Consider the following 25,302-nt stretch of genomic DNA (forward strand, 5'->3'; position numbering starts at 1 on the left):
CAGGAAACAGCATCAGATGACGCGGGCGGGTTGCACCGCTCCCCTCCCGGAGGCTCCCGGCGGCTGGGACCGGGAGTTCCCGGGGAGATTGGCCAAGAGAAGGAGAAGGCGGCCAAGGTAGTCCCGGGCGCCCCCCTCACACACCCACACACCATCACTACTCTAAGAAGAAAAGCCTTAGGTTATGACCTCCGCTCCTCAGGGTGGATCGCAGTGGATCTCTGCAAAGACAGGCAACAATCCTTGTGTCTGAGTTCTCATCAGCAAAATCGCGCTTGCGATTGCCCCCAAATCCGAGTCTGGTCTTGGCTATGAAGTTGCAGGACTCTTTAAGCTTCATTCTTTTCATATATGAAATAACAACATACCCTGCTTTGCAGAGCTAGAGGGGGTGGGGACAGGGAAGATCGGAACTTCAGAACTAGCTACACCTCAAGCTCTTGGAACCATTTAAAATTCTCTTCCTTTCACCTGAGAGACAATTCGCTTTTTCGTGTTCTTGCCCCAACAGGTAGAAACCTGAAACTGTTGTCCAGAACTCTGCCCGGGATTGGGCTGAGAGTAGAAGAGCCTTCAACAACCTCTTCCTTGGTTAAACTCACTTGCCTTGTGTCTGTCACTTTAAGAAAAACTATGCCATCCTGTTCGACTACTCAGGCCTGTTCCGGAGGAGTCCCTCTCCGCTTCGTCCGGGCTCTGACCCGGAAGTAGAGGGGGCTCAAGACCAGCGACGACTACGACTTAGGGTCTAGCACTAGGAGGGGCGGCCCAAGTTGGGGGCGTGACCCGGTAACGCAAACTGGAAGTAGCCGCGAGGAGTCCCAGCCTCCTGTAAGGCATTAGAAAAGCGCAAAGGCCGTTACCCAATGGCGAGTCCCCAGGGCGTGCGCATGCGCCAAGTCGCTTCCCATTTTGGGGGCTCTCTAGATTTAGACTGCGTGCACGCCTGAGACACCTCTGCAGCCAGTCACTTCGCTACTTCTCTGCGCTTGCGCACTTTTGCCGCCGGGTTTTTCCTTTTCCGGGTCCCTACTGGTTCTAACGGGCGCATGCGCCAATGCAGGCTGGCAGCTCGCGGCTCCTTCTTCCGGCCTCCTCTTTGCGCCGGCACCGGTAGAAGCGGGGCGAACGCAGAGCCCCAAGAGAGTGACCTGCGACCCCGGAAGTGGACCTCAGTGTCCCAAGGCATTCCCCGGTTCGGAGCCAAGAGAGCTATCACCAGCACTCCGAGAGCACCCACTCCACGCCCACCTCTGGATGCCGCCGACGGGTGCCCAGCCCATGCCCTGCGTCTGCCTTCAAGCTCGGCCCTTCACAACAGTTCTGGGCCTCCAGAGGGGGCCCAGGCCCCGCCTCTGATGCAGTCCCACCCCTGTATCCCGGCCTGATCCGGCTGACTGCCTGGGCCGGCCCCGCCCCCTGCCCGTGCCCTCGCCCCACCGATACCCTCCCCCGCTGGGGGAGGCCATGGCGTGAGCCCTCGATCAGATCCCGGGACCCTCGGGCGCCAGGCGGGGCATGGGCCGGGGGCCGCCCCCATGAGGGTCCCGGGAGGAGGGCGTGCGCAGCAGCGGCTGGGCCATGGGGTCTCAGGTGTTGCAGATCCTGCGCCAGGGGGTGTGGGCCTCGCTCACTGGAGGTTGGTTCTTCGATCCGCATCAGAGCACCTTCTCCAACTGCTTCCATCTCTATGTCTGGATCTTCTTGCTCATCTTTCCCTTCTTGCTGTACATGGTGAGAGCCTGCCACCACCTGTAACCACTGGGAGAGGGAGGGCAGCCTGGCAGGGATGGGCACCATGTCTTGAGCCCTGGGGTGTTAGAGTAAGACTAGTCACTGTATAGTTTGGGCGTGTGTAGAGGGAAGACTAAGTCTTTCCTACATAGGGTTACCTTGAGTGCCTCATTGAATCTGTTTCTCCGGTTGAACAGAAAACTGCTCCTAACGGGGTCTTTGTTGCATGAGGGTGATGAAGTTTGTAAACTCTGAATCCTAGTCATGACAGTGGTTGCAGGTACACCCTCAAGGGAGCGTGCTTCTGTGAGAAGGGGCCTGACCGAACTGTCACCTCCAGGTCCTGCCCCCCAGCCTGATGGTGGCTGGAGTGTACTGCCTGGTGGTAGCTGTCATCTTCGCTACCATCAAGACTGTGAACTATCGTCTGCACGCCATGTTTGACCAGGGTGAGATCGTGGAGAAACGTAACTCTACCATGGGGGAGCAGGAAGAAGAGGCTGCCCAGGGGGACAACAGTCTTCCCAGGTGGGTAGGGCATTGGCTGCCCCAGTGATTGTCGTTTCTCTGTGCCTGTGTCATGTCTGTGTCTTGGAAGTCCGAGAGGGCTGAGGAAATATTGGTCCCAAGCCCTGACTACAGGCAGTCTTAGAGCTGTAAAAGGGAGCCCTGAGGAGGAAGGAGTGTTGAGGGTGTTGAGAAACAGTAAAGAGAGATTAGCTGAGAGCTTACTCTCAGCTGTTCTCTCTGTTGCAGGGACCCCGGTGTGGAGATGACGGTGTTCCGGAAAGTGAGCTCCACACCCCCGGTGCGCTGCAGTTCCCAGCATTCCGTGTTTGGCTTCAACCAGGTTTCGGTGAGTCGGCCCGTCTCGGACTCGTCTTGCTGCTGTCCGGGGCCAACTCCAAGCCTGCTTCTTGCTCTGTTTGTTTATTTGTGTCCTCTCTCCTGTCTCATCAGGAACTGCTGCCCCGGATGGAGGATTCTGGGCCCCTCAGAGGTAGGTGGCTGCTGTTCTGGGCTGCTCATGGTGGTGTGGAACAGGAGGACATAGAGGACCCCAGGGTCCTGGTGACAATCTTGGTGCTGTGGTTATAGACATCAAGGAGCTGGTACGGGAGCAGGGCAGCAACAATGTGATTGTGACCTCTGCCGATCGAGAGATGCTCAAGCTCAGCTCTCAAGAGAAACTGAGTGAGTGCTGAGACAAACTTGTGCTTGTCTCATCCCAACTTTGGCTACGTTGCTCCTGGATGGGACCCCCCTGGTGTTCCCCTCCTGGTCGTACCCTTGGGAAAGTAGAGGTTGTGAGGTCCAAGCCTTAACCACCATATTGCCTTTGCCATATACCCTTCTCTCATCCCATCTTCCTTTCTTCTGACAGTTGGAGACCTTCCCCAGACACCCCCAGGGGTTGTCCCAGACCCCTCTCTCCCCAGCACGGACTCTTCGGAGCGTTCTCCCCTGGCTGGAGATGGTGTTCCCTGGGGTGGGAGCAGTGTGGCAGACACTCCCATGAGCCCCTTACTGAAGGGGAGCCTCAGCCAGGAGCTAAGCAAGAGCTTCCTGACCCTGACCCGGCCTGACCGGGCTCTGGTGAGGACCAGCAGTCGACGGGGACAGTGTCGAGGAACTGGAGGCTACCAGCCCCTGGACCGGAGGGGTTCAGGTGACCCCACCCCCCAGAAAGCTGGCTCTTCAGATTCCTGCTTCAGTGGCACTGACAGGGAGACCCTGAGCAGCTTCAAGAGTGAGAAGACCAACTCTACACACCTGGACAGCCCCCCTGGTGGGCATGCCCCGGAGGGCAGCGACACAGATCCTCCTTCGGAGGCTGAGCTGCCTGCCTCCCCAGATGCTGGGGTCCCCTCCGATGACACGCTTCGCTCCTTTGACACAGTCATTGGAGCAGGGACGCCACCGGGCCAAGCTGAGCCGGTCCTGGTTGTGCGGCCTAAGGACTTGGCCCTGCTTCGGCCTAACAAACGGCGGCCCCCAACGAGAGGACACTCTCCACCTGGCCGTGCCCCGAGACGGCCCTTGCTTGAGGGTTCGGGCTTTTTTGAAGATGAAGACACCAGTGAAGGTAGTGAGCTGAGTCCAGCATCCAGTCTCCGGTCTCAGCGCCGCTACAGTACTGACAGCTCCTCATCTACTTCTTGCTACTCCCCTGAGAGCTCCCGGGGTGCAGCAGGGGGTCCCCGGAAGCGGCGGGCCCCTCATGGGGCTGAAGAAGGAACTGCTGTGCCCCCTAAGCGACCATATGGGACCCAGCGGACTCCCAGTACTGCCAGTGGCAAAACTCATGCCCGTGTGCTGAGCATGGATGGGGCAGGAGGTGATGTCTTGAGAGCTCCCCTGGCTGGCTCCAAGGCTGAGCTGGAAGCCCAGCCTGGAGTGGAGCTGGCTGCTGGTGAAGCTGCTGTGCTGCCTGCTGAAGCACGGAGGGGTCCTGCTGCCAACCAGCCTGGCTGGCGGGGGGAGCTGCAGGAGGAAGGTGCTGTGGGGGGAGGTGAGTGTGGGCCCCAGGGGTGAGGGTGAGGAAGGAGACCTGGGAGGGTTGAGTTTGGGTAAAGGGCAGGCTGCAGCAGACCTAGTCAGCATCAGCTTAGCCTCCATGTCGGGAGGCAGATGGATGTGGATTTAGTGGTTAAGAATGGAGGCTCAGCAGAGCCCAACTTACTGCCTGGCTCCAGGTCCTGTGGTGAGCACCTGAGCGTCTGTTCCCTGAGGACATCATCTACCACACTTCTCCATCTGCCCACCAGTGGGGCAGGGCAGATCATTGTCATCCTTACTTCTAGATGAGAAAGCTCAGGCATGAACAGCTACTGATGCCCTGGCAGGGTTCCTGAGACCAGGTGTTGCTGTACTAAGTCTAACCTTTAGCTCCATGCTGGAGCACCTGTCCTGATCCCAGCCCAGCCAAGCCTGTCACTTATGCTTGGGGCTTCTTTCTGGGCAGCACCCGAGGACACAGGTCAGCGGGAATGCACAAGCAACGTGAGGCGGGCTCAGGCTATTCGGAGACGACACAATGCAGGCAGCAACCCTACTCCACCAGCCTCTGTCATGGGCTCGCCACCCAGGTGAGCATCTGCCCCTCGCTGCAGGGCAGAGGGGCCAGCTGGCTCTTGCTGGTGCTAACTTAGGGCTTCTGCTGTCCAGCAGCCTGCAGGAGGCGCAGCGGGGCCGGGCTGCCTCCCACTCCCGGGCACTGACTCTGCCCTCGGCTCTGCACTTCGCCTCTTCCCTGCTGCTCACCCGAGCTGGCCCCAACGTCCATGAAGCCAGCAATTTTGATGACACCTCCGAGGGTGCCGTGCACTATTTCTACGACGAGAGCGGTAAGCCCTGCCCAGGCCAGCCTAGCATGTCCTCTGTGCTTCCCCACATCGCTGGCTCCGCACTCACCCACAGCACTGGTGGTCGATGAGTTCCCTTGGCTCTGTGGCAAGTGCTTTACCTGGGCTGCCTGACGTCATCCTTGCAGCATCTCTGAGGTGTGGGTGTCTCCATCCCTGCTCTGCTGATGAGGAAGCCAAGGCACACCTGAAGCCACAGGCTGAGCTAGTGGTAGAACAGAGCCATATCCAAGGCAGGCTGACCACAGGGCCCAGGCTTTGGATCTTTAGGCCCCTTCCTGTCTAACACTTGGTCCCCAGGGCTGGGCTGTCACGGCAGGGGACATACCACAGGACTCCTCCTCGTTCGTTGGCCCTGATGCCCAGTTAGATCCGTCCTTGACAGTGCTGTTGTGCCTCTGTCCCAGGTGTGCGGCGGTCCTATACCTTTGGCCTAGCTGGAGGTGGTTACGAGAACCCTGTGGGACAGCCAGGGGAGCAGGCAGCCAATGGAGCCTGGTGAGTCTCCAGGCTGGAAGGCCTGGTAGGCTGTGTTTCTGGGGAGCACCTGAACCTAGTGTTCTTGCTATGGTGGGGCAGCACAGGCCTGGGAGGGGAAGACGATAAGGAGGCTGGGACATGCAGTCACGCCAGGCTTCCAAGCCTAGGAAGCATAGTACTGGCTTCCTGGGGGGGGAGGGCAGAAGAAATACAGCTTTCACATGTCGGCCAGGGCCTACAAGAGAGACACTTGTGCTGTCTCCCTTCTTCTGACTCCGGTGTGCTTGCCCCTTGGATGTCCCAGCCATGGGGCAGGCATCCCCACTTGCCTGGCCTTGGTTTCCATCTCACCAAGTTGCAGGGTTTGCCCATGGCCTTCACCCTCATTGCTGCTGTACCCACAGGGACCGTCACTCACATTCCTCCAGCTTCCACTCGGCTGATGTGCCTGAAGCCACAGGAGGCCTGAACCTGTTGCAGCCCAGGCCGGTGGTTCTTCAGGGTATGCAGGTGCGCAGGGTGCCCCTGGAGATCCCAGAGGTGAGGAGCAGCTTTGAACGGTTGTGAGGAGGGAAGGGAACAAGGTGCATGTAAGCAGATGACTAAGGCTGGCCTGGGTAGATAGCCTGCCTGGGCATCCCAGGAGGGATAGATTACCCTCAGGAAGAGCTTGGGGTGCCACTGTGTCCCCATCTTTAATGGCTTGGCAGAGGTAGCACAGGCTTGGAGCTGAATGGTGCGTGAAGTCTTACGTTTCCTTACTCTGGGAATGTGTCTGCTGTGTCCCTCTCTGATCCTAGAGTGGGAGCAGCTAGCAGGATAATGGATGTTTCACAAAGGTACTTGTAGAATGGCAGTTCAGTTTGTCCTGTGCCTGGCAGTCTCCAAGTGTGATTGCCTGAGGTCACCTGTTAATGCCCCTCATCACAGCATGGTTAGTGATAGTGTCCTTTACTGCTAATCGATGATCACTTACACAGTCATTCCAGTAGTAACAGAAGCAGGAAGAATGCATAAAACATGACCTCAGCTGTTGTCCTGGCTTCTCCAGGGACTGAGACAGGAGTACCACATGAGCCCGAGAGTTGAAGGCCAGCCCTGACAACCAAGTGGGATCCTGTGTCTATTAAAATACATGCACACTCAGATCAAAACAAACCACCACCCAAACATGTTCTCAGAGTTCAGAGGATAGTCCTAAAAGGACTAACTAACACAAAATGCCTAACACCCAAGATCACTGATGGACCTGGAGCACTGCTGGAATCCGCCACGTGCCGGCCTGTGTGTAGGTGTTTGTGTGTGAGATAATGGGGTTGAATGCTGGGCAAACATTCTGTGACCAGGCTATTTTCCCAGCCCTCTCTTATTGTTATTATTATTTATCTTGAGACAGGATTTCACTAAGTTGATTAGGTTGGCCTTAACCTCACTCTGTAGCACAGGTAGGCCTTGAATTTGGGATTCTCCTGCCTCAGCCTCCCAAGTACCTAGGATTATAGGTCATTGCTGCCAGCCTGGCTACCTTTTCTTGATTCGTTTATTTTATGTAACCATTATGTAGAATCAGCAGCAGCAGCAGCCTTGCTGTCTGTGTACTTGTCATTTATGGGCAGAGCTGTGCATCTTTGGGCTCTCCATTGTATCCTGCAGATGTTGTGTGTGCATGCCTGCCCCTCCTCCCCCGCCTCCCGTGTGTGTGTGTGTGTGTGTGTGTGTGTGTGTGTGTGTGTGTGTGTGTCTGTCTGTCTGTCTGTCTCTGGGTGTGTGTGTCTGTCTGTGTCTCTCTCTGGATGTGTGTGTCTGTCTGTCTGTGTCTCTCTCTGGGTGTGTGTGTCTGTCTGTCTCAAGTATGTCTGTCTGTCTGTCTTTCTCTGGGTGTGTGTGTGTTTTTCTCTCTCCCTCTGGGTGTGTGTGTGTCTATCTGTCTGTCATTCTCTGGGTGTGTGTCTGTCTGTCTTTCTCTCTGTGTGTGTGTGTCTGTCTTTCTCTGGGTGTGTGTGTTTTTCTCTCTCCCTCTGGGTGTGTGTGTCTGTCTGTCTTTCTCTCTCTGTGTGTGTCTGTCTGTCTTTCTCTTTCTCTGTGTGTGTGTGCGCGCGTGCATGCATGCACACTCGTACAGCATATCACAGTGTCCATGTGAAGGAGTCAGTGTTCTCTATCCACCGTGGAGTTCAGGGATTGAACTCAGGCCGCCAGGCTTGTGTGGCAAGTGCTTTTACCCTCTGAGCCCTCTCAACAACTGATTAACACTTGTTGAATGAAGTGTCCACCAGCCTAAAGAAGCTAAGTACTTTTCTCTGGGACACACAGCTCTAGTCTGTCCTCAGGTGTTCTGTGCTCCTGAATGGGTTGTCACAGTGACAGCAGTGGCTCCATGTTGAAGGAGATACCATTTGTGCTAGGTCCTGAAGGACAGAGTAGACTTTATTGAAGAGTCTGCCTGAGTGGGGAAGATGGACATAAGATTTGGTGACTCTGGCACCTGGCAACCTGTAGCAACAATTCAGTCATGTCCTAGGAACCTAGAGCTAGGAGCAAGCCCTTCTGATTGAGAGTCAGAGCAGCCATAGGGCCACTAGACAGTGTGACCTTGGTGTGCTAAAGTACATGCTCAGTCATCTGACCAGTGGGTTGGGGGAGGGATGATGATAAGTCATGGGGGTGGCGGGGCTGATGGCCGCGGCTGTGGGGACTGCAGTTTGACCTGCTGGACCAGGACTCCCTGCACGAATCCCAGGAGCAGACACTGATGGAGGAGGCACCGCCCCGGGCCCAGCACAGCTATAAGTACTGGTTTCTTCCTGGCCGTTGGACCTCTGTGCGCTATGAGCGTCTGGCCCTGCTGGCTCTGTTGGACCGGTGAGTACCTGCAGTCATTGTTTACTAACCCCAGAAAGTGCTGGGACTCTGCTCTTCCAAACTCGGAACCTGTTGAGATGGCCATGCTGTCAGAGGTCCTGAACGGCGCAATTGCTGGAGGCTGTGTTGGATTTTTGTTGTTGTTGTTGTTTTGGGTTTTTAAGAAAGGGTTTCATAAACCAGGCTGGGTTCAAATTCAATAGGTAGCTGAGGCTAGCCTTGAACTCCTGGTCATCTTCTTTCCACCTGCCATGCTGAGGTTACAGGGGTGCACTACTGTACCTGGCTTGGTTTCTGTTTTTGAGACAAGGTCTTGTTTGTAGCCTAGACTGGCCTGAAATTCACTCTGTAATCCAGGCTGGTCTAGACCTCCAGTGATCCTTCTGCCTCAACCTCGAAAGTTCTAGAACTAGAGTCGTGAAGCACCACTCCTGGCTGCAGTGGGTTTCTTTAGGCTCCTCTGGAGTAAAAAGGGGTTGGGGTACAGGGCTACCCTTCTCTCCAAGCCTTCCTCAAAATGAATGAGTCCTTACTGTTCTCCCTTTCCAGGATCAGGTTTTTCTTTCCTTCTGTTCTGTTTGCCTGAGTGTTGTAACCTAAATAGGTTCATAAACTTGATTGCCTCAAAAACCTTTCCTGGGGGCTGGAGAGATGGCTCAGTGGTTAAGAGCACTGGCTGCTCTTCCAGAGGTCCTGAGTTCAATTCCAGCAACCACGTGGTGCCTCACAACCATCTGTAATAGGATATGATGCCCTCTTCTGACCTGCAGGTATACATGCAGAGCACTCATACATAAAATATAAATAAATAAATAAAAATTTTAATTATTTAAAAAAAAAAAACTTTCCCATGTTCAGAGGGGAAACAAAGGCCAGAAAGATGAAGTCAAAGGACCTTTGTTTGCCATCAAGGAGTTGGGCCTGGTTCCCCCAGCCTGATTTCCTGTCTATCCCCCTTGTTTCAGCCTGCGACTGGGGACAGGTAGGATACTGCCCATGTACACATCATGGCGCTCCTGCTGTGTGCACACTGTAACTCATGTCAGCATGAACAGGAAGTGGATACAACCAGTGACCCAACAAGATGGTTTTTGAAAGCAAATGTCACCTGGTCTCTTTCCTGTGAGGTCAGAAGTTTAGCTTTTCAGAGGCCCAGAGGTGGATCTTTAGGACAGAGTCCTGTCTCCCCAACTCTTCTTAGAAACTGGGGTGGGAAGCCGTGCCCTGACTCCCATTTCTTTGTAGGACGAGGGGGATAATGGAGAACATTTTTGGCGTTGGACTGAGCAGCCTGGTTGCCTTCCTGGGATACCTGTTGCTGCTCAAAGGCTTCTTCACTGACATCTGGGTCTTTCAGTTCTGCCTGGTCATCGCCTCCTGTCAGTACTCCCTGCTCAAGGTCAGACCTGGCTCCCTGAATCCACAGCTTTCCTGGGCCATCCCTTTCCCTTGTTCCAGGTCTGAGGGGAGGTATGGATAATCTGATTAAGGTCCCCGGTAGCCAGCTCCCCATCTGACAAGTCCAGGGTCCTCCTTGGTCACTTACTGCTGCCCCGTGGTGGAGCTGGCAGCTCTCAGTGCTTTGCTTCTTGTATGGGCACCAGCTCTTGTTGCCAACACAGCCCTGTCTCTTCCAGAGTGTGCAGCCCGACGCAGCATCTCCCATGCATGTGAGTACCTGTGGGGCAGTGCTCTGGCCAGAAGGCCTCAGTGCAAGGCCATGGTGGGAGAGGGGCAGAGCTCCCTTACTACCCGCTTTGCCCCCATCTTCCCCAGCTTTCCAGCTTGGATGTGGCCAAGTCTGGGGCGTGTTGAATATGTGCACATGCCAGCAGGGTGGTCATTGGGAATGCCCAATTCCTCACTGGCCCACTCCCTAGGGCCACAACTGGGTGATTGCGTACAGCCGGCCCGTCTACTTCTGCATCTGCTGTCTGCTCATCTGGCTGTTGGATGCCCTGGGCACAGCTCAGCCCTTCCCACCCGTCTCTCTCTACGGCCTCACGCTCTTCTCTGCCTCTTTCTTCTTCTGTGCCCGAGACGTGGCCACTGGTGAGGCAGGGCAGGGCAGGGATGACCCAAGGGAGTGAGTCTAGAGGGTGGGCTGGGGGGGAGGGTGGTAGACTGACTGGGCCTTCACACCCCCTTTTGAACAGTGTTCACCTTGTGCTTCCCGTTCGTCTTCCTCCTGGGCCTCCTGCCCCAGGTCAACACCTGCCTCATGTACCTCCTGGAGCAGATAGACATGCACGGCTTTGGAGGCACAGGTATTGTGCCCACAGGTGGCTTAGGGGCCAGGAGGGTCCACCCACAGATTGGGTCGACAGCTGGAGTTTTTCTAGAGCCTTCCCTGCATCCATATCGTGGCTGCAAGGGCCCTGTGCTTCCTTTCCTCTTTTTCCCTCTCCTCCTCTTTCATCTCCCTTCCCCAGGCAAGTGGGTTTAGCCCAGAGCACTAGAAACTCTGAGAGCCTCTTGGAGGAGGGTGGTGTCCTGGGAGGTCTTGTGGGAATTGAGGAGCAGTGGGACTGGGTGAGTTGGAGATGCCCAGAGGCCAGAGCTGGGCTTTATCTACTTCTCCCTGCTCCCAGCCGCCACCAGCCCACTCACTGCGGTCTTCAGCCTCACCCGGAGCCTGCTGGCTGCTGCCCTGCTCTACGGCTTCTGCCTTGGGGCCATTAAGGTAGTGCTGGTCTGTGGGTTCTGGGCTTGCTGAGCCTTGTGGGTTTGTTGGGACAGGGCTGTGAATTGAGTTCAGCAGTGGCTTCTCACTGGGACACCCAATGTCTCTTCCAGTACTTATCTTCCCCACCCCTGACCAGCATGGGTTCTTTCCTTTAGACACCTTGGCCGGAGCAGCACGTCCCTGTCCTCTTCTCAGTCTTCTGTGGCCTCCTGGTGGCATTGTCCTACCATCTAAGCCGGCAGAGCAGTGACCCCACTGTGCTCTGGTGGGTGCTGCATGTGCCTGTCTATGTGCATACATGTGTACTCGTGTGTGTGTGTGTGTGTGTGTGTGTGTGTGTGTGTGTGTGCGCGCACACGCGCGTGTGCATGCATGCCTGGAACTTGGACGGTCAGTGCCCGTGCCTGGGACTGACAGAATCTGTAAGGAAGGGACAGCAGCACCTGCCTTGGTCTCTGACTCTTCTTCCCTCCAGGTCTCTAGTCCGGAGTAAGCTCTTCCCTGAGCTGGAGGAGCGGAGCCTAGAGACAGCCCGGGCAGAGCCCCCAGACCCGCTGCCCGAGAAGATGCGCCAGTCGGTGGTGAGGGACGGGAACTGATGCGGGTGCAGGAGTATGGGCCTGGCCGGTCTGGGCCTGGGAGGGGCATGCGACCCCATGCAGCAGGCAGTCACGCTGTGTCTCCTGGCTCTGCAGCGTGAGGTCCTGCACTCCGACCTGGTGATGTGTGTGGTCATCGCCGTGCTCACCTTTGCCGTCAGTGCCAGCACCGTCTTCATTGCCCTGAAGGTTTGTGTGCTAAAAGTCACCCCCTCTTGGTTCTGATAAGAGCCTGCTGGGCCTGAGTCCGTCTTCTGCCCTCTCCCTCCTACAGTCGGTGCTGGGCTTCGTGTTGTATGCACTGGCAGGAGCCGTGGGCTTCTTCACACACTACCTGCTGCCACAGCTCCGCAAACAGCTGCCCTGGTTCTGCCTCTCACAACCTGTGCTGAAGCCGCTGGAATACAGCCAGTATGAAGTGCGGGGTGAGTGCCGCCTGCTCCCTTCTTCCCGGGTGCCCAGGCTGGGCAGAGTCTGGTCAGAGAACATTGTGATGAGAAGTGTGGTCCTCTGGGCTGAGGGTGTCAGCAGAGGGCACCTGCTGCCCACCCTGCCCTCTGTGCCTACTCCTTTCCCTGTCCTGGTGTGGTTTCTGCTGTACTCTTAACCGGTGCACCGCCTTGTCCTGCCTCCCTGCTGTCACTAACAGCAGAGGAATTCCAACACTTTCAAAAGGGATTTCAAATCCTGAATTGCCACCTGTGGGTCACAGCCAATTAGTGCCTGTTGTGGCAGTATTTTCTTAAAAAAAAAATCATCTTCCAGGCTGTATTTTAAAATATTCTACATGGTCCATGCCTTTAATCCCAGCACTCAGGAGGCAAAAGCAGGTGGATCTCTGTGAGCTTGAGGCCAGCCTGGGCTACAGAGTGAGTTCCAGGCCAACTGGGGTTCATAGTGAGATCCTGTCTCAGAACAAACAAAAAGCTCCTCTAGCCTCTAAACATCTTGGTTGGTGGGACTGGAGAGATGGCTCAGCAGTTAGAGCACTGACTGCTCTTTCAGAGGACCTGGGTTTGATTCCTAGCACCCAGGTGTTGGCTCACAATCTGCTGTTACTCCTGTTCCAGGAGGTCTGATGACCTCTCTGGCCTCCAAAGGCACTGCATACACATGATGCACAGATATTCATGCAGGCAAAACACCCATACGTGTGCACTTTTATCTATCTGTCTGTCTGTCTGTAGCTGGAGAGTGTTCTCTCGGGGTCCTGCCAAGGCCCGGCAGTCCGACAGCCCACTTATAAAATAAACACATAGACGCTTATATTATTTAAACTGTTTGGCCTAATGGCTCAGGCTTCTAGGTATCTAGTTCTTACATCTTAAATTAATCCATTTCTATTAATCTATACCTTGCCATGTGGCTCGTGGCTTACTGGCATCTTCACATGCTGCTTGTCCTGGCTGCAGCTGGCAGTGTCTCCCTCCGCCTTCCTGTTCTCTCAATTCTCCTCTCTGTTAGTCCCACCTATACTTCCTGCCTGGCCACTGGCCAATCAGTGTTTTATTTATTGACCAATCAGAGCAGCACATTTGACATACAGACCATCCCACAGCTTCTGTCTGTCTGTCTATTTTGTTTTTCAAGACAGGGTTTCACCGTGTGGTTTTGGTCCTTGCCCTGGATCTTGCTCTGTGGACCAGGCTGGCCTCAAACTCACAGAGATCCACCTGCCTCTGCCTCCCGAGTGCACCACCACCCGGCGATGCAAAGATCACATTACTTACTGTTTTATTAACAATTGTGTATGTGTGCACACTACACACATGTGGAGGTCAGAGAACAACCTCCAGGGGTTGGTTCTCTCTACCATGTGCTCCTGGGACTCGAACTCATCAGGTTCGGGGCTGACTATTTTGCCACCCCTTGTTTTCCTTTTTGAATAGTTTTTTAAACAATTTTTTATTGTTTGAGATTATACATTATTTTCACTCTTCCCTCTCCTCCTTCCAGACCCTCCCTTGTGCCCATCCTCCTGCTCACTCTGAAATTCATGGCCCTGTTTTCTTTCATTGTTGTTACCCACACAGACTGCTCTGTCCATATTTGTTATTTGTATGTAGTGCTTGTTTTTCTCAAACAGTGGGCAGTTTTGCCTGGGCCAGCATCCCCATCTGTCTTCCTCTCATTAGCTTAAACCAAGAGCTTGCCCCTCAGAAGGGCCTGCAGCTTGGGGTCCTCTTGACCCCCTCAGCCTATTCTACATAACTTTTGCCTATCTCTGGTGGGTCTCTAAGAGGTTTTTTTATTTGTTTGTTTTGTTTTGTTTTTTTTATCAGGTTTGTTTCCATGGACCGTAAAAACAACAAAGTCCCCCCATCCCCACTCCCAAGCCTGTGACATGCTAAGTGGCATGTGGAGCCCATGTCCTGCTGGGCTCTTCGTCCTCATTCAGAGCTGTCAACAGTCTTCCCTCCTCACTAGCCAAAGTCTCCGGGAGCCCAGGACAGCGCAGCCCAGCACAGCGTCTTCAGGGTGCTTTCTGGCCCTGTGGTGGATAGTCCTCTGGGTTCCTCCACATGGGCCATGTGGAGGGCCAAGTGTCAGCCAACCACCCTGCTTTTCCGTTGCAGGTGCTGCCCAGGTGATGTGGTTTGAGAAGCTCTATGCTGGCCTGCAGTGTGTTGAGAAGTACCTCATCTACCCTGCTGTGGTTCTCAACGCTCTCACAGTGGATGCCCACACGGTTGTCAGCCATCCAGACAAATTCTGCCTCTAGTGAGGACCACTCACTCCCCTCTCTGCCATTCTCTGTCTGCATCCTCATTGATTCCCACTGAGGAATGGGTAGTACCTAAGCAAGGCAAAGTAGGATTGCGGCTCTTAATGAGCTGTCATTTGAAGCAACTGGGTCCCCATCACTTCATTCAGAGGTACTGAACCTAAGAATCATTGACACAGAAAAGGGGGTACTATTCTAGTCGACAGCAGGTGCCTAGAGTTGCATTCAGACCTATTGGTGAGAGATGTGTGTCTATGCCCACTCCTCCCTAAGGCCCTGCCATGTCTGAATGCCTGCCCCACCCACAGCTGCCGGGCATTGCTGATGACTGTGGCTGGGCTGAAGCTGCTCCGCTCAGCCTTCTGTTGCCCACCCCAGCAGTACCTGACCTTGGCCTTCACCGTCCTGCTCTTCCACTTCGACTACCCTCGGCTCTCACAGGGCTTTCTGCTCGACTACTTCCTCATGTCCCTGCTCTGCAGCAAGGTAAGCTGCTGGCTTTGACTCCGACTCCAGGTTGACCAGCATTCAGAGCAGAACTGTTGTGTCAGAGGGGGAAAGAATGTGCCATGGATCTGCAGTCTGTCCCCTGCCATTTTGTATGGCTTCGGTTGTGGGCCTTTGCAGTGGTCTGAGGAAGGGATTCCTCCACCTCGCCCTGCAGAGAGCAGGTTGAGGCTTGAGGGGGAACCTGCATCAGGCCCTCTTGGGATTTGATGGCCAGTCTGACCTCACAACCAGCTTCCTCAGGATCAGCAATGTCAAGACCTGACCTTGTCGCCTGGATGTTGTAAAGCCTCTGAGCTCTGCCCCTTTACCAGCCCCCACTGGAACCCAGTTCAGAGCTGAGAGTATAGATCCTAGGGCCTGGGTGTATAGCTATTCGCTTGGGCCATGGGATCCCCCAGTCAGGCTTGGAGGTCATGTTGATCAAAGGACCGTTCTCCACATCATCATGAAGGCCTACCATCTGTCATGGTCCTGGGACTCACAATTGGACCCTAATTATTTTTCTTACTTTGATTTTTGTTTGTTGGCAAGCTTCCGTATTAGGTCGTCTTCTACTTTTATTTATTTGTTTGTTTGTTTGTTTGCTTGAATTTGAATTCAAGTTGAATTTGGTTGTGCTGGGCAAACGTTCTACTGCTGAGCTGTTTGATTAGCCCTCTTTGGACTCTTGGGATAGAGTCTTACTACGTTACATAGGCTCACCTGAACTCACTCTACAGCCCAGGCTGCCCTGAAACTTGTGATCCTTTTACATATCTGAAACTATTAGAAACCGGCCCACCAGGCTTGCCTTAGACCCTTCTGAGGGTAGGGCCCAGGGTCATCTCTTGAAATTCTCATTAGTGACTGAGCAACATGACCTGAGAAAGTCATTTCCCTCCTCTGCCTTTATCTGAACTGGACCTTCCCCATCTGTGAACCGGGAGCGATAGGAAGCCCCCACTGCTCTCATGGGAACTGACTAGCTGATGTTCTTTAGAGCCAGGTAGAAGTTCCCATGATTTCAGGTGTTGCCAGCCAAGTCCAGAAAGAAAGGGCTGGGAGAGGGCTTGATGTCCATCCCATGGGACTGGTGTCTGGAGGTTTGGCAGATCTCACCACCATGTGTGACCCTGTCTGTGTTCTGTCACCTCCGCCTTGATGACCTGCAGCTGTGGGACCTGCTGTACAAGCTGCGTTTTGTGCTGACCTACATTGCACCCTGGCAGATCACCTGGGGCTCAGCCTTCCATGCCTTTGCCCAGCCCTTCGCTGTACCACGTATCCAGCTTCTAGCTGTCCTTTGGGGGTGGGATGTGTGTGGAGAGCAGCAGTCTGGGGTTGCAGAGGGAAGAGCGGGAGGCAGAAGGTCCCATGTGCCTGTCACTTCCTTGACTTGTGCCCAGACTCGGCTATGCTGTTCCTCCAGGCCCTGCTCTCAGGGCTCTTCTCCACACCGCTCAACCCCCTGCTGGGTAGTGCCGTCTTCATCATGTCCTACGCAAGGCCCCTCAAGTTCTGGGAGAGGGACTACAAGTAAGTCTTGGGAGAGAGGATTTGGTGACCAGCAAGATGAGTCCCTGGAGTCCTGGCCAGAAAGCACCCAGAAAGGGGTTCTGATACCCACAGCAAGGGTATGGGTGCTTGACCTCAGTGGGGATACTTGAGGTAGTGAGTCTGGTAAACCCCAAACGTGTACCAGGCCAAAGCCTCAATGGAGGCTGCCTGGCCTTAGAACCCATTCCTCTCCAGGTCTCCCTCTCCTTGTGGTCCTGTGTGAGTCCCTTTATGTCCGTGAGATTTGGCCTCCTTATCTGACAGCTACAGTGGGCTGTTACAGGTGGCATCTGCTCATAGCTCAGGGATGTGGGTTTAGAGAGGACCAGGATGGCACCTGGGCAGAGAACATGCTGGTGGACTGCCTGGCCCTGGCTGATACATTGTTGCTCTCTGAACAGCACTAAACGTGTGGACCATTCCAACACCCGCCTAGTGACACAGCTGGACCGGAACCCAGGTGGGTAGCCACTTGTCCGGGAGCGTACAGGCAGGTAAGGTGTCCCCTAGAGGGTGCCCTCTTTCCTGACACCTTTGCCTGTGTGTGTTTATGTCCCAGGAGCTGATGACAACAACCTCAACTCCATCTTCTATGAGCACTTGACCCGCTCGCTGCAGCACACCCTATGTGGGGACTTGGTGCTGGGCCGCTGGGGCAACTATGGCCCTGGTGACTGCTTTGTCCTGGCCTCCGACTACCTCAACGCGCTGGTGCACCTCATCGAGGTTGGAAATGGCCTCGTCACCTTCCAGCTGCGTGGCCTTGAGTTCAGGGGTAAGCCATGCAGCTGAGCTGGGGGGTGAGGAGCAGAGTAAGCAGAGCCTGAGCTGGGACACAACATTTCATATCGTGTTGAGACTCGATCCTAGTCAAGCTCTTGGTAATCTCAGGCAAGGCTCTCTTCTTCCCTGAGCCTGGGTTTTCTACCCTGGCTGCTCACTCTCCAGTGACACCCGCCACAGGCACACACCACCTCTGTCCTCACAGGGAGTCCAGGGATGAAGCTGAGACCCTGGGCCCTGATGCCAGCTTCCGGCCCGCTCTGGATCTTAACTGGGTGCCTGACAAACACCTGCCAGCATTGTGGGTAGCTGGTTCCTTGTTCTCAGAGCTCATACGTGCTATATGCCAGCTTGAGACAAGTCTCTTGGGCAGTGAGAGAGGCTCCATGCATAGCACACGAGCACTAGGACCTTGAGAAAGGCACTTTATAAATTTTGATCTTTGCCTCATGACATGGGGGAACTGAGCCCATTTCTCTCTGTCAGTTGAAATTGTGAGGAGAAAGGGTCTCTTTGTTAACCCATTCTTTTAGTAACCTTTACTCAATGTCTTAGGGTGGAAGCTGAGTAGCAGTGGGTCTAGTGACGTGCCGGGCAAGTAGGGATTACCTAGTGGCCCTGACTGGGCAACCCTGTCCCACAGGCACATATTGCCAGCAGCGTGAGGTGGAGGCCATCACTGAAGGTGTGGAGGAAGATGAGGGCTGCTGCTGCTGTGAGCCTGGCCACCTGCCACGAGTCCTGTCCTTCAATGCTGCCTTTGGGCAGCGCTGGCTGGCCTGGGAGGTGACAGCCAGCAAGTACGTGCTGGAAGGCTACAGCATCAGCGACAACAACGCTGCCTCCATGCTGCAGGTGTTCGACCTCCGCAAGATTCTCATCACCTACTATGTCAAGGTATGGCGGGTGCCTGCTCCCCGGGAGTGACTCCTAGTGAGTTCACCCACTGTGAGCATGCAGAGTGCTGTCTGTCGTCGGGAATGTTGGGCGCCTGTTTTGGTCAAGAGAAACATAGGACTCAGTTTAAGCGTTCTTCACAGTGCTACCATCAGACAGCAGGCGACAGAGGCCTTGGTGAACAGGTACCCAGAGTAGGAGCTCCCTGGTGCCCCTTCTTCCAGAAGGCCTGTTTCAGACCCTGAGTGTGGAGGGTGGGTAGGCAGCACAGTCGTGGATCCCCTCCCAGGTTGGTGGGTCCAGCTGTGGTAGTGGCCTGAGATGTGTCTTCAGGGCCACAGCTGGGGCTATGAGTGTGGTAGAAGGTATGCCTAGCGTGCCTGCGGCCCTAGACTCAATTCATAGTGCCCAAACCAAAACAATAAAAGCCACCAGCCTTGCCCGTCTCACAGTGATGGTGCTTGCTGACGGGCGTCATGAGGTAGCCCCAGGAGCCCAGCAGCACTGCACATTGCAGGTGGGCTGTGTGCCAGGCATCTCACCTGAGCTGGATAGACTCCACACAAACATGGAGAAGCCTCTGGTGTCCCTTCAGAGACGCTGGGTCCTGCTGTAATTCAAGCATTTGATTGGTGGAGGCAAGAAGGTTAGGATTCAAGGCCAGTCTGGACTATGTGAAAGACTCTCAAAAAAGTCCTGTGAAAGCTGGATGTATTGGCGTGACCTATAATCCCAGATCTGAGTAGGCAGATAGAGAAGGAGCTCTGGGGCTTGCTGGCCAAGAAGTTCAGCCAAATTGGTAAGCTCCAGCCAGGTTCAGTGAGATACCTTGACTCAGAAATAAGGTAGAGAGCAGTTGAGGGAGATAATGGATGTCGTTTCTGGTCTCCACATGCACATGTGGACAAATGGTTTGCAGAGGTGAAATAATTGGTTGGGACTTTGGCATTAGAATGTGACAGAGCCAGGTTCTAGGCTCAGGCCTGGCATCTCAGTCACTAGGTTTACTGCCTTAGCCAGGGGGCTCTAAGTCAGGCCGGAGGGTCTGAGACCTGTTGAGTGCCGAGATGGAGCACTGGGCAGGGAGTTGTCGGGCTTCAGGAACCTGGAACAGTGCCTCCTTTGTCCTATCTCAGTTCACCCCTTGGGAAGCGGGGCTTTCAGGCTTTGGGGATGAACGGAACAAGAAGGTTTTGTGACACTCAGAAGAGGGGCACTTTGCAAGTGTCTCACTTACTGTTCTATTGCTGTGAAGAGACACCATGACCAAGGCAAGTTATAAAAGCATCTGATCAAGGGCCTGCTTAGAGTTTCAGAGGGTGAGTCCACATCATCATGCAGGGAGCACGGTAGGAGGCAGGCTTGCAGTGGCTGAGAGCTTCTGTCTTAGCCACATGACACACCCTGTGACACACAGCCCTGTGACACACCTCCTCCACAAGGCCACACCTCCTAATCCTTCCTAAATAGTCCGCCAACTGAGACCCAAACATTCAAATAGATGAGCCTCTGCTGGCCATTCTCATTCAAACCACCACAGACTGTGATGGGTTGGTGGTCACAGTCCAGATTCTACATGCTCTTAAGACCTGCCCTGAAACTGTGGTGACATGCTGGGGCTAGATGAGCCTTCCTCATGAGGTTCCCTTTAAGGCAGACTCATACAACCCAAGTCTGTCCCTCTACCCCAGGCCCTGTGGACATCCTTCAGTGTCATGTGTTGGAAAACCTGAGACACCGTAATTCCTGCTGTTCCTTCTGTCCTCTTAACCACTCCTAGGGAAGAGTTTGTAAGGCTCTGCCCACTCTCCACTTTACCAAGAAGCAGGCCAGAAGTAATCCAGAGGTTCATTTCTTTTTCTTTTTTCTTTTTTGGTTTTTTGACATGGTTTCTCTGTGTAGTTTTGGTGCCTGTCTTGGATCTCGCTCTGTAGACTAGGCTGGCCTCGAACTCACAGAGCTCTGCCTGACTCTGCCTCAGAGTGCTGGGACTAAAGGTGTGCGCCACCACCGCCTGGCCAAAGGTTCATTTCTAACCCCAGATCACTCCGCTGTCAAGGTCCTGTCTGCCTTCCTGAGCCTCTGAAGAAGAGAGCTTCTGTCAGGCCACCCCACTGCTTCCCACGAGTCTGATCAGACCTGTATGTGCCCTAGACTGCTGTGCACCAGGCACTAGTCAGGCTTAGGCTGGCAGACGGAAACGTGCTTGGCCTGGGCTAGCTTTACTGTCCCCTGAAGATGCAGTTTGCCTTAGCCTCAGTACCTGAGCAGCTGGGCGGAAGCAGCTTGGAGACGTGACAAAGGCATGTAGGAGTAAAGCTTGGGAGGACAAGGCAGGGCTCAGGGAGTGGCAGCTGTGCTAGGAGCCCAGGCCACGGCACTGCTTGGACCTTCTGGATGGGCCAGACCAGACTCTGCCTTCCCATGCAGCTTTGACTGTGCTACGGTATTTCTGCTCATGTCTTGCCCTTCCTGTGGGCATCACTTAGTAGTGGGTAACAAATAAAATACAGTCTCTGGGCACAGAGCCACCAGCTACCTGCAGCCACCTGCAGCCAAGCCTCATCCTCAAGGTCTTAGGTTTTACATGTTAGGTTGCATTCTTTGGTGGACCTTGGGAAAGATGGCGCCTGTGTGATGGCCCCATCACAGTTGAAGAGTCAGCTTTCAGACCTCATATAGGCAGTGGGCCAAGTGCAGGAAGGCACCAGGGTCCTGAGGCCCATGCATGGTCAGTGAAATGTACCCAGGCAGCATTTTGAGTACAACCAGCTACAGAGAATGTTCTAGACAGGAGCTCTTACTCGGAAGTCTTGGACTTTGGTGTCATCTTGAGAATCACTCAGAAGGCATGTCATAGAACACAGTGAGCTTCATTAACACGTGCCAGGCCAGCTCCTCCCTCACCCAGAAGCAGTGCTTTTGGGTTTTTCTCAGGGGCTCTGGTGGTACCTGGACTTTAGCGATGCTCTCTAGGCAGGAAGGTTAAAGCTCACTCATTCAACTCCTTTTCCTTCCTTTTAGTAAGATAGAAGTCAGCAGCCAGTCCTCACCAGACTTCCTTCTCATCAGCTTGTGCCAAAGCCACATCATTGTAGGGATCCGATGGACACACAGCATGACTCCGTGCTCTCCACCTGGGGAGCTGTTCGAGTTCAGTTCCTCCTAGCTTGTACCCTGGCCATTTTACCCAGGCTCAGCCTCCCATTGTCCCACACAGTTACCTGCTTGGTTGCCTGCTGTCTGAGGCTCCTGTCCATGGCGGCTACACCTTGGGCGTTAGTGAACCTTGGGAGCGGTTCCCCACCACTTACCCAGGCAGAGGGCCAACCCCATCAGCTACAGCTCAGGGTGGCACATGGAGTCCCCATAACCTTGCTCTTTGCCAGCTGTCCCAGCTTTACCAGCTACCTCCTTCCCCAAAGCTGCTCTCCACTCGCCCGGCCAACAAGGTGTCTTAAGAATAGCCAGACACTGAACTTAGGTACAGAGTGTGTGCCTCTGGCTTTCTCAGAGAAGGTCTTATGTCTGTCATAGTAATTTGCCTAAAGGGACCCATGAGCCAGGTCATGTAGGTTCCCTGGGCTGTAGGCAACACTTCCAGCCTCTGACCTTCCTGGCCCTGAGATCTAGATGTTGCACAGTGTCTTCACATTCCAGCCCAGTTTCCCTCTTAGGTGACATTGGGCAAGACTGTCATCTATGTGAGCCTCCATTCCCCTTACAGATGGGCTGGGTTCTAGGAATGGCAAGAAGAGGACAGTGAGCAGGTCCACCTACAATGCGGGAGCACTCTGAGTGGTGCCTCCTGCTGGTTCCTACTCTTCGTCCCAGGAGAGGAGTCCCGTGCCTGCTTAGCTTCAGAGAGCTGAGCTGAACTGCGGAAGCTGCATCATAGGAAGCATTGTAGCTCAAGGCTGGGGTGATTTCTCCCCATTGCAGGGGTTTTGGGGTAGAGTTGTACCCCTGACACCTGCCCCTCCTCTCCCAGAGCATCATCTACTATGTGAGCCGCTCTCCAAAGCTGGAGACCTGGCTGAACCATGAGGGCATCACGGCTGCCTTACGGCCTGTGCGAGCCCTTGGCTACGCTGATTCAGACCCTACCTTCTCACTGAGTGTTGATGAGGACTATGACCTTCGCCTGTCTGGCCTCTCGCTGCCATCCTTCTGCGCTGTTCACCTTGAATGGATCCAATACTGTGCCTCTCGGCGCAGCCAGGTCAGGCTACCATTCCCTTAGATCTACCTCTCCCCTAGACTCTAAGGACTTGGAGTTCCTGGTCACTCCCTTCCCACCTAGTGACAATCAGTGTAGACTCCAGCCTCAACCCCAAGTTTTCAGTCCCACACTGAGCTGTGCTCATCCTGGGGTCTTTGTGCCATAGCCCGTGGACCAGGATTGGAATTCACCATTGGTCACACTATGCTTTGGCCTGTGTGTGCTGGGTCGCCGAGCCTTGGGGACAGCCTCACACAGCATGTCTGCCAGGTGAGTGCCCACAGCCAGCTGGGCCTGCTACTCTCTCTCTGCCCTTCCCTGAAGAGCTCTAAATTCCTGTTGATGTGCCTCTTGTCTCACATGGACAAGACTCTGACCGGTCCTGGCCTCGCCTGCTCTTCACTGCTCTGTGAGGGAGAGATTGGCTTCCTTGGCAAGGTGGGGAGCAGTCCCTCCTGGCTCTCCCTGTTGCTAATGTCCTCTCCCCACCCAGCCTAGAACCTTTCCTCTATGGTCTGCACGCCCTGTTCAAGGGGGACTTTCGAATCACCTCCCCGCGTGACGAGTGGGTCTTCGCTGATATGGACCTGCTTCACCGAGTGGTGGCACCTGGGGTTCGCATGGCCCTCAAGCTTCACCAGGTAGGGAGGAGTGTGCCTAGGCAGAGTGGGCAGGTGAGAGATGAAGCCTTTCCCTAAGCTTTCCCTGTCCTCTCCTCCCTACCAGGATCACTTCACATCTCCTGATGAGTATGAGGAACCCGCAGCCCTATATGATGCCATTGCGGCCAATGAGGAGCGGCTGGTCATCTCGCATGAGGGCGACCCTGCCTGGCGTAGTGCCATCCTTAGCAACACCCCCTCCCTGCTGGCACTACGCCATGTCATGGACGATGCTTCTGATGAGTACAAGATCATCATGCTCAACCGGCGCCATCTCAGCTTCCGAGTCATTAAGGTGGGGCAGATGGTCTTACTCCACCTTGCAGCCCAGGCCCTCCTTGATGTCACTGCCCTGACCTTTGGTGTGGCCCTCCACAGGTAAACCGAGAGTGTGTGCGTGGGCTATGGGCTGGGCAGCAGCAGGAGCTGGTGTTTCTGCGAAACCGCAACCCTGAGCGTGGCAGCATCCAGAATGCCAAGCAGGCACTCCGCAACATGATCAATTCCTCCTGTGACCAGCCGCTGGGCTACCCCATCTACGTGTCACCTCTTACCACATCTCTGGCTGGCAGCCACCCCCAACTGCGGGCGCTGTGGGGTGGCCCTGTCAGCCTGGGTGCCATTGCCCGATGGCTCCTGCGCAGCTGGGAGAGGTGAGCCCTGGCTGGCACCTCTTACTGAGGGCCTGATGCTCTGGGATTCCAGGGTAGCAAGGGCACAGAGAAGTGAATGAAACAGCTCCCTCCAAGACCACAGAGATGAAGTTCTGGAGTCAGTGAGCTTGGACCCTGAGAGATGACCCTTTACCCAGAGAGAGCCCCGACCCCCTAAAGCTGACTTTAATGTTTAAGCAAAAGACTTTGAAAAGGAGGCAGCACAATTTCTTGAGAGATGAGAGTCCTGAGACTCGGATGTTAGATGACTTTTCCTAGGGCTCAGAAGACCTCTGGCCTCAGCCCTGGTCTCCCTTTCTCACGTCTCTGCTTTTCCACCCAGACTTCACAAGGGCTGTGGCGCCGGCTGCAATAGCGGTGGGAATGTGGATGACTCAGACTGTGGTGGGGGGGGCGGCCTGACCTCCCTCAGCAGTAACCCCCCCTTGGCACACCCCACACCTGAAAACACTGCAGGTAAGCAGGCAAAGCTGGGCTGAACTGTGGGGGAGACTGCAGCCCGGCTGACGCCTTCGCTCTTATCTGTCTCCTACAGGCAGCAGTGAGCAGCCCCTCCCGCCAGGTCCTAGCTGGGGGCCACGGCCTTCCCTTGGTGGCTCTGGTGATGGGCGGCCCCCTCCTCTGCTGCAGTGGCCTCCCCCTCGGCTTCCTGGACCACCCCCTGCCTCGCCTGCTCCCACTGAGGGTCCCCGGCCCTCAAGACCTACTGGCCCTAGTCTCCTCAGTTCTGAGGGACCCAGTGGGAAGTGGAGTCTAGGGGGTCGGAAGGGACTGGGAGGATCTGATGGGGAGCCATCCTCAGGGAGCCCCAAAGGAGGCACCCCCAAATCTCAGGTAAGGGACCTGTGGGAGGTTGAGATCCCAGGAGGCTCAGGTCTGCTTGTCTGCTCACCTCTCTTCCTTTCCACAGGCCCCTCTAGACCTCAGCCTCAGTCCTGATGTCAGTTCTGAGGCCTCACCCGCCAGAACAACCCAAGACATTCCTTGCTTGGACAGCAGTGCCCCTGAGAGTGGCACACCCACCGGCGCCTCAGGTGACTGGCCTGTCCCTGTTGAGGAGCGAGAGAGCCCAGCTGCCCAGCCCTTGCTGGAGCATCAGTACTGAGCAGCCTGGCCTCTACTGGATCTCATCCCAGGACTCAGTAACTCAGACTCTGCTGGACCACAGAATTGACTGGCTTTGGCGACTGCACCCTGATCTCTGGCTACTTCAGGCAGAGTCGGAACTGAGTGACCAGACTCTCCCTGACCTACGGCCTGGATGCCCCAAATTGAGGCAGCAGCCTCCTAGCCAGGCCTAAGAGCCAAACCCATGGGCTGGTCCCTCTTTGAGCCCATGGCCAGGACTGACTGTCCCTGGGCCTGCACTGCCTACAAGGCTGGTCTCTTTAGCCTGGACCTGGGCCCTGACATGTGGCAAGGGTGGTTTCCTTCGTTCTTTTTGTCATTTTTCTTTTTTTTTTTTCCTCTGTGCTTCAGAGACACCAAATTAATAACACTATTTTTGATTTTGGTTGGCAGTTTCTTTAATGTGGGACTAGGTGAGGTTGCTAGAAGTGGCTAAGGT

The 25,302-nt window shown here is 54.9% G+C and overlaps 1 protein-coding gene across 6 annotated transcripts; it reads left to right on the top strand.

Annotated features, from left to right (window-relative positions):
- Positions 1–9: 9 nt before the first annotated feature.
- Positions 10–25,248, top strand: Pcnx3 (pecanex 3). 6 transcript variants are annotated; one of them, XM_052714731.1, is made up of 36 exons: positions 10–117; positions 512–1,734; positions 2,075–2,262; positions 2,491–2,590; positions 2,695–2,734; positions 2,833–2,928; positions 3,119–4,246; positions 4,700–4,823; positions 4,903–5,081; positions 5,507–5,597; positions 5,984–6,119; positions 8,281–8,441; positions 9,687–9,840; positions 10,079–10,111; positions 10,322–10,493; positions 10,598–10,708; positions 11,033–11,124; positions 11,283–11,392; positions 11,603–11,708; positions 11,823–11,915; positions 12,001–12,151; positions 14,303–14,447; positions 14,760–14,937; positions 16,113–16,221; positions 16,347–16,476; positions 16,899–16,957; positions 17,057–17,272; positions 17,924–18,177; positions 22,169–22,399; positions 22,566–22,669; positions 22,893–23,040; positions 23,126–23,356; positions 23,440–23,714; positions 24,058–24,191; positions 24,271–24,569; positions 24,646–25,248. In XM_052714731.1, the coding sequence occupies exons 2-36, from the start codon at positions 1,582–1,584 to the stop codon at positions 24,838–24,840; spliced, it is 6,126 nt and encodes a 2,041-aa protein (XP_052570691.1). In that variant the 5' UTR covers positions 10–117; positions 512–1,581; the 3' UTR covers positions 24,841–25,248. The 6 variants fall into 6 exon arrangements, with proteins under 6 accessions (XP_052570691.1, XP_052570695.1, XP_052570697.1 ...); XM_052714735.1 differs by lacking the exon at positions 10–117 and having other exon boundaries at positions 1,058–1,734; positions 8,299–8,441; XM_052714737.1 differs by lacking the exon at positions 10–117 and having other exon boundaries at positions 1,058–1,734; positions 8,320–8,441.
- Positions 25,249–25,302: the final 54 nt, after the last annotated feature.

The sequence above is a fragment of the Peromyscus californicus genome, unplaced genomic scaffold (genome assembly GCF_007827085.1).
Source record: "Peromyscus californicus insignis strain IS unplaced genomic scaffold, ASM782708v3 Scaffold_4__1_contigs__length_199733344, whole genome shotgun sequence".
Lineage (NCBI taxonomy): Eukaryota > Metazoa > Chordata > Mammalia > Rodentia > Cricetidae > Peromyscus > Peromyscus californicus.

What these genes read in the sequence shown, in the direction of transcription:
- Pcnx3 (XM_052714731.1), top strand. Translation starts at nt 1,582, where the DNA reads ATGGGGTCTCAGGTGTTGCAGATCCTGCGCCAGGGGGTGTGGGCCTCG. An exon ending in CTGCTGGCTCTGTTGGACCG is followed by an intron (nt 8,442 to 9,686) that starts GTGAGTACCTGC and finishes ATTTCTTTGTAG; the next exon opens with GACGAGGGGGATAATGGAGA. An exon ending in GTCAGTACTCCCTGCTCAAG is followed by an intron (nt 9,841 to 10,078) that starts GTCAGACCTGGC and finishes TGTCTCTTCCAG; the next exon opens with AGTGTGCAGCCCGACGCAGC.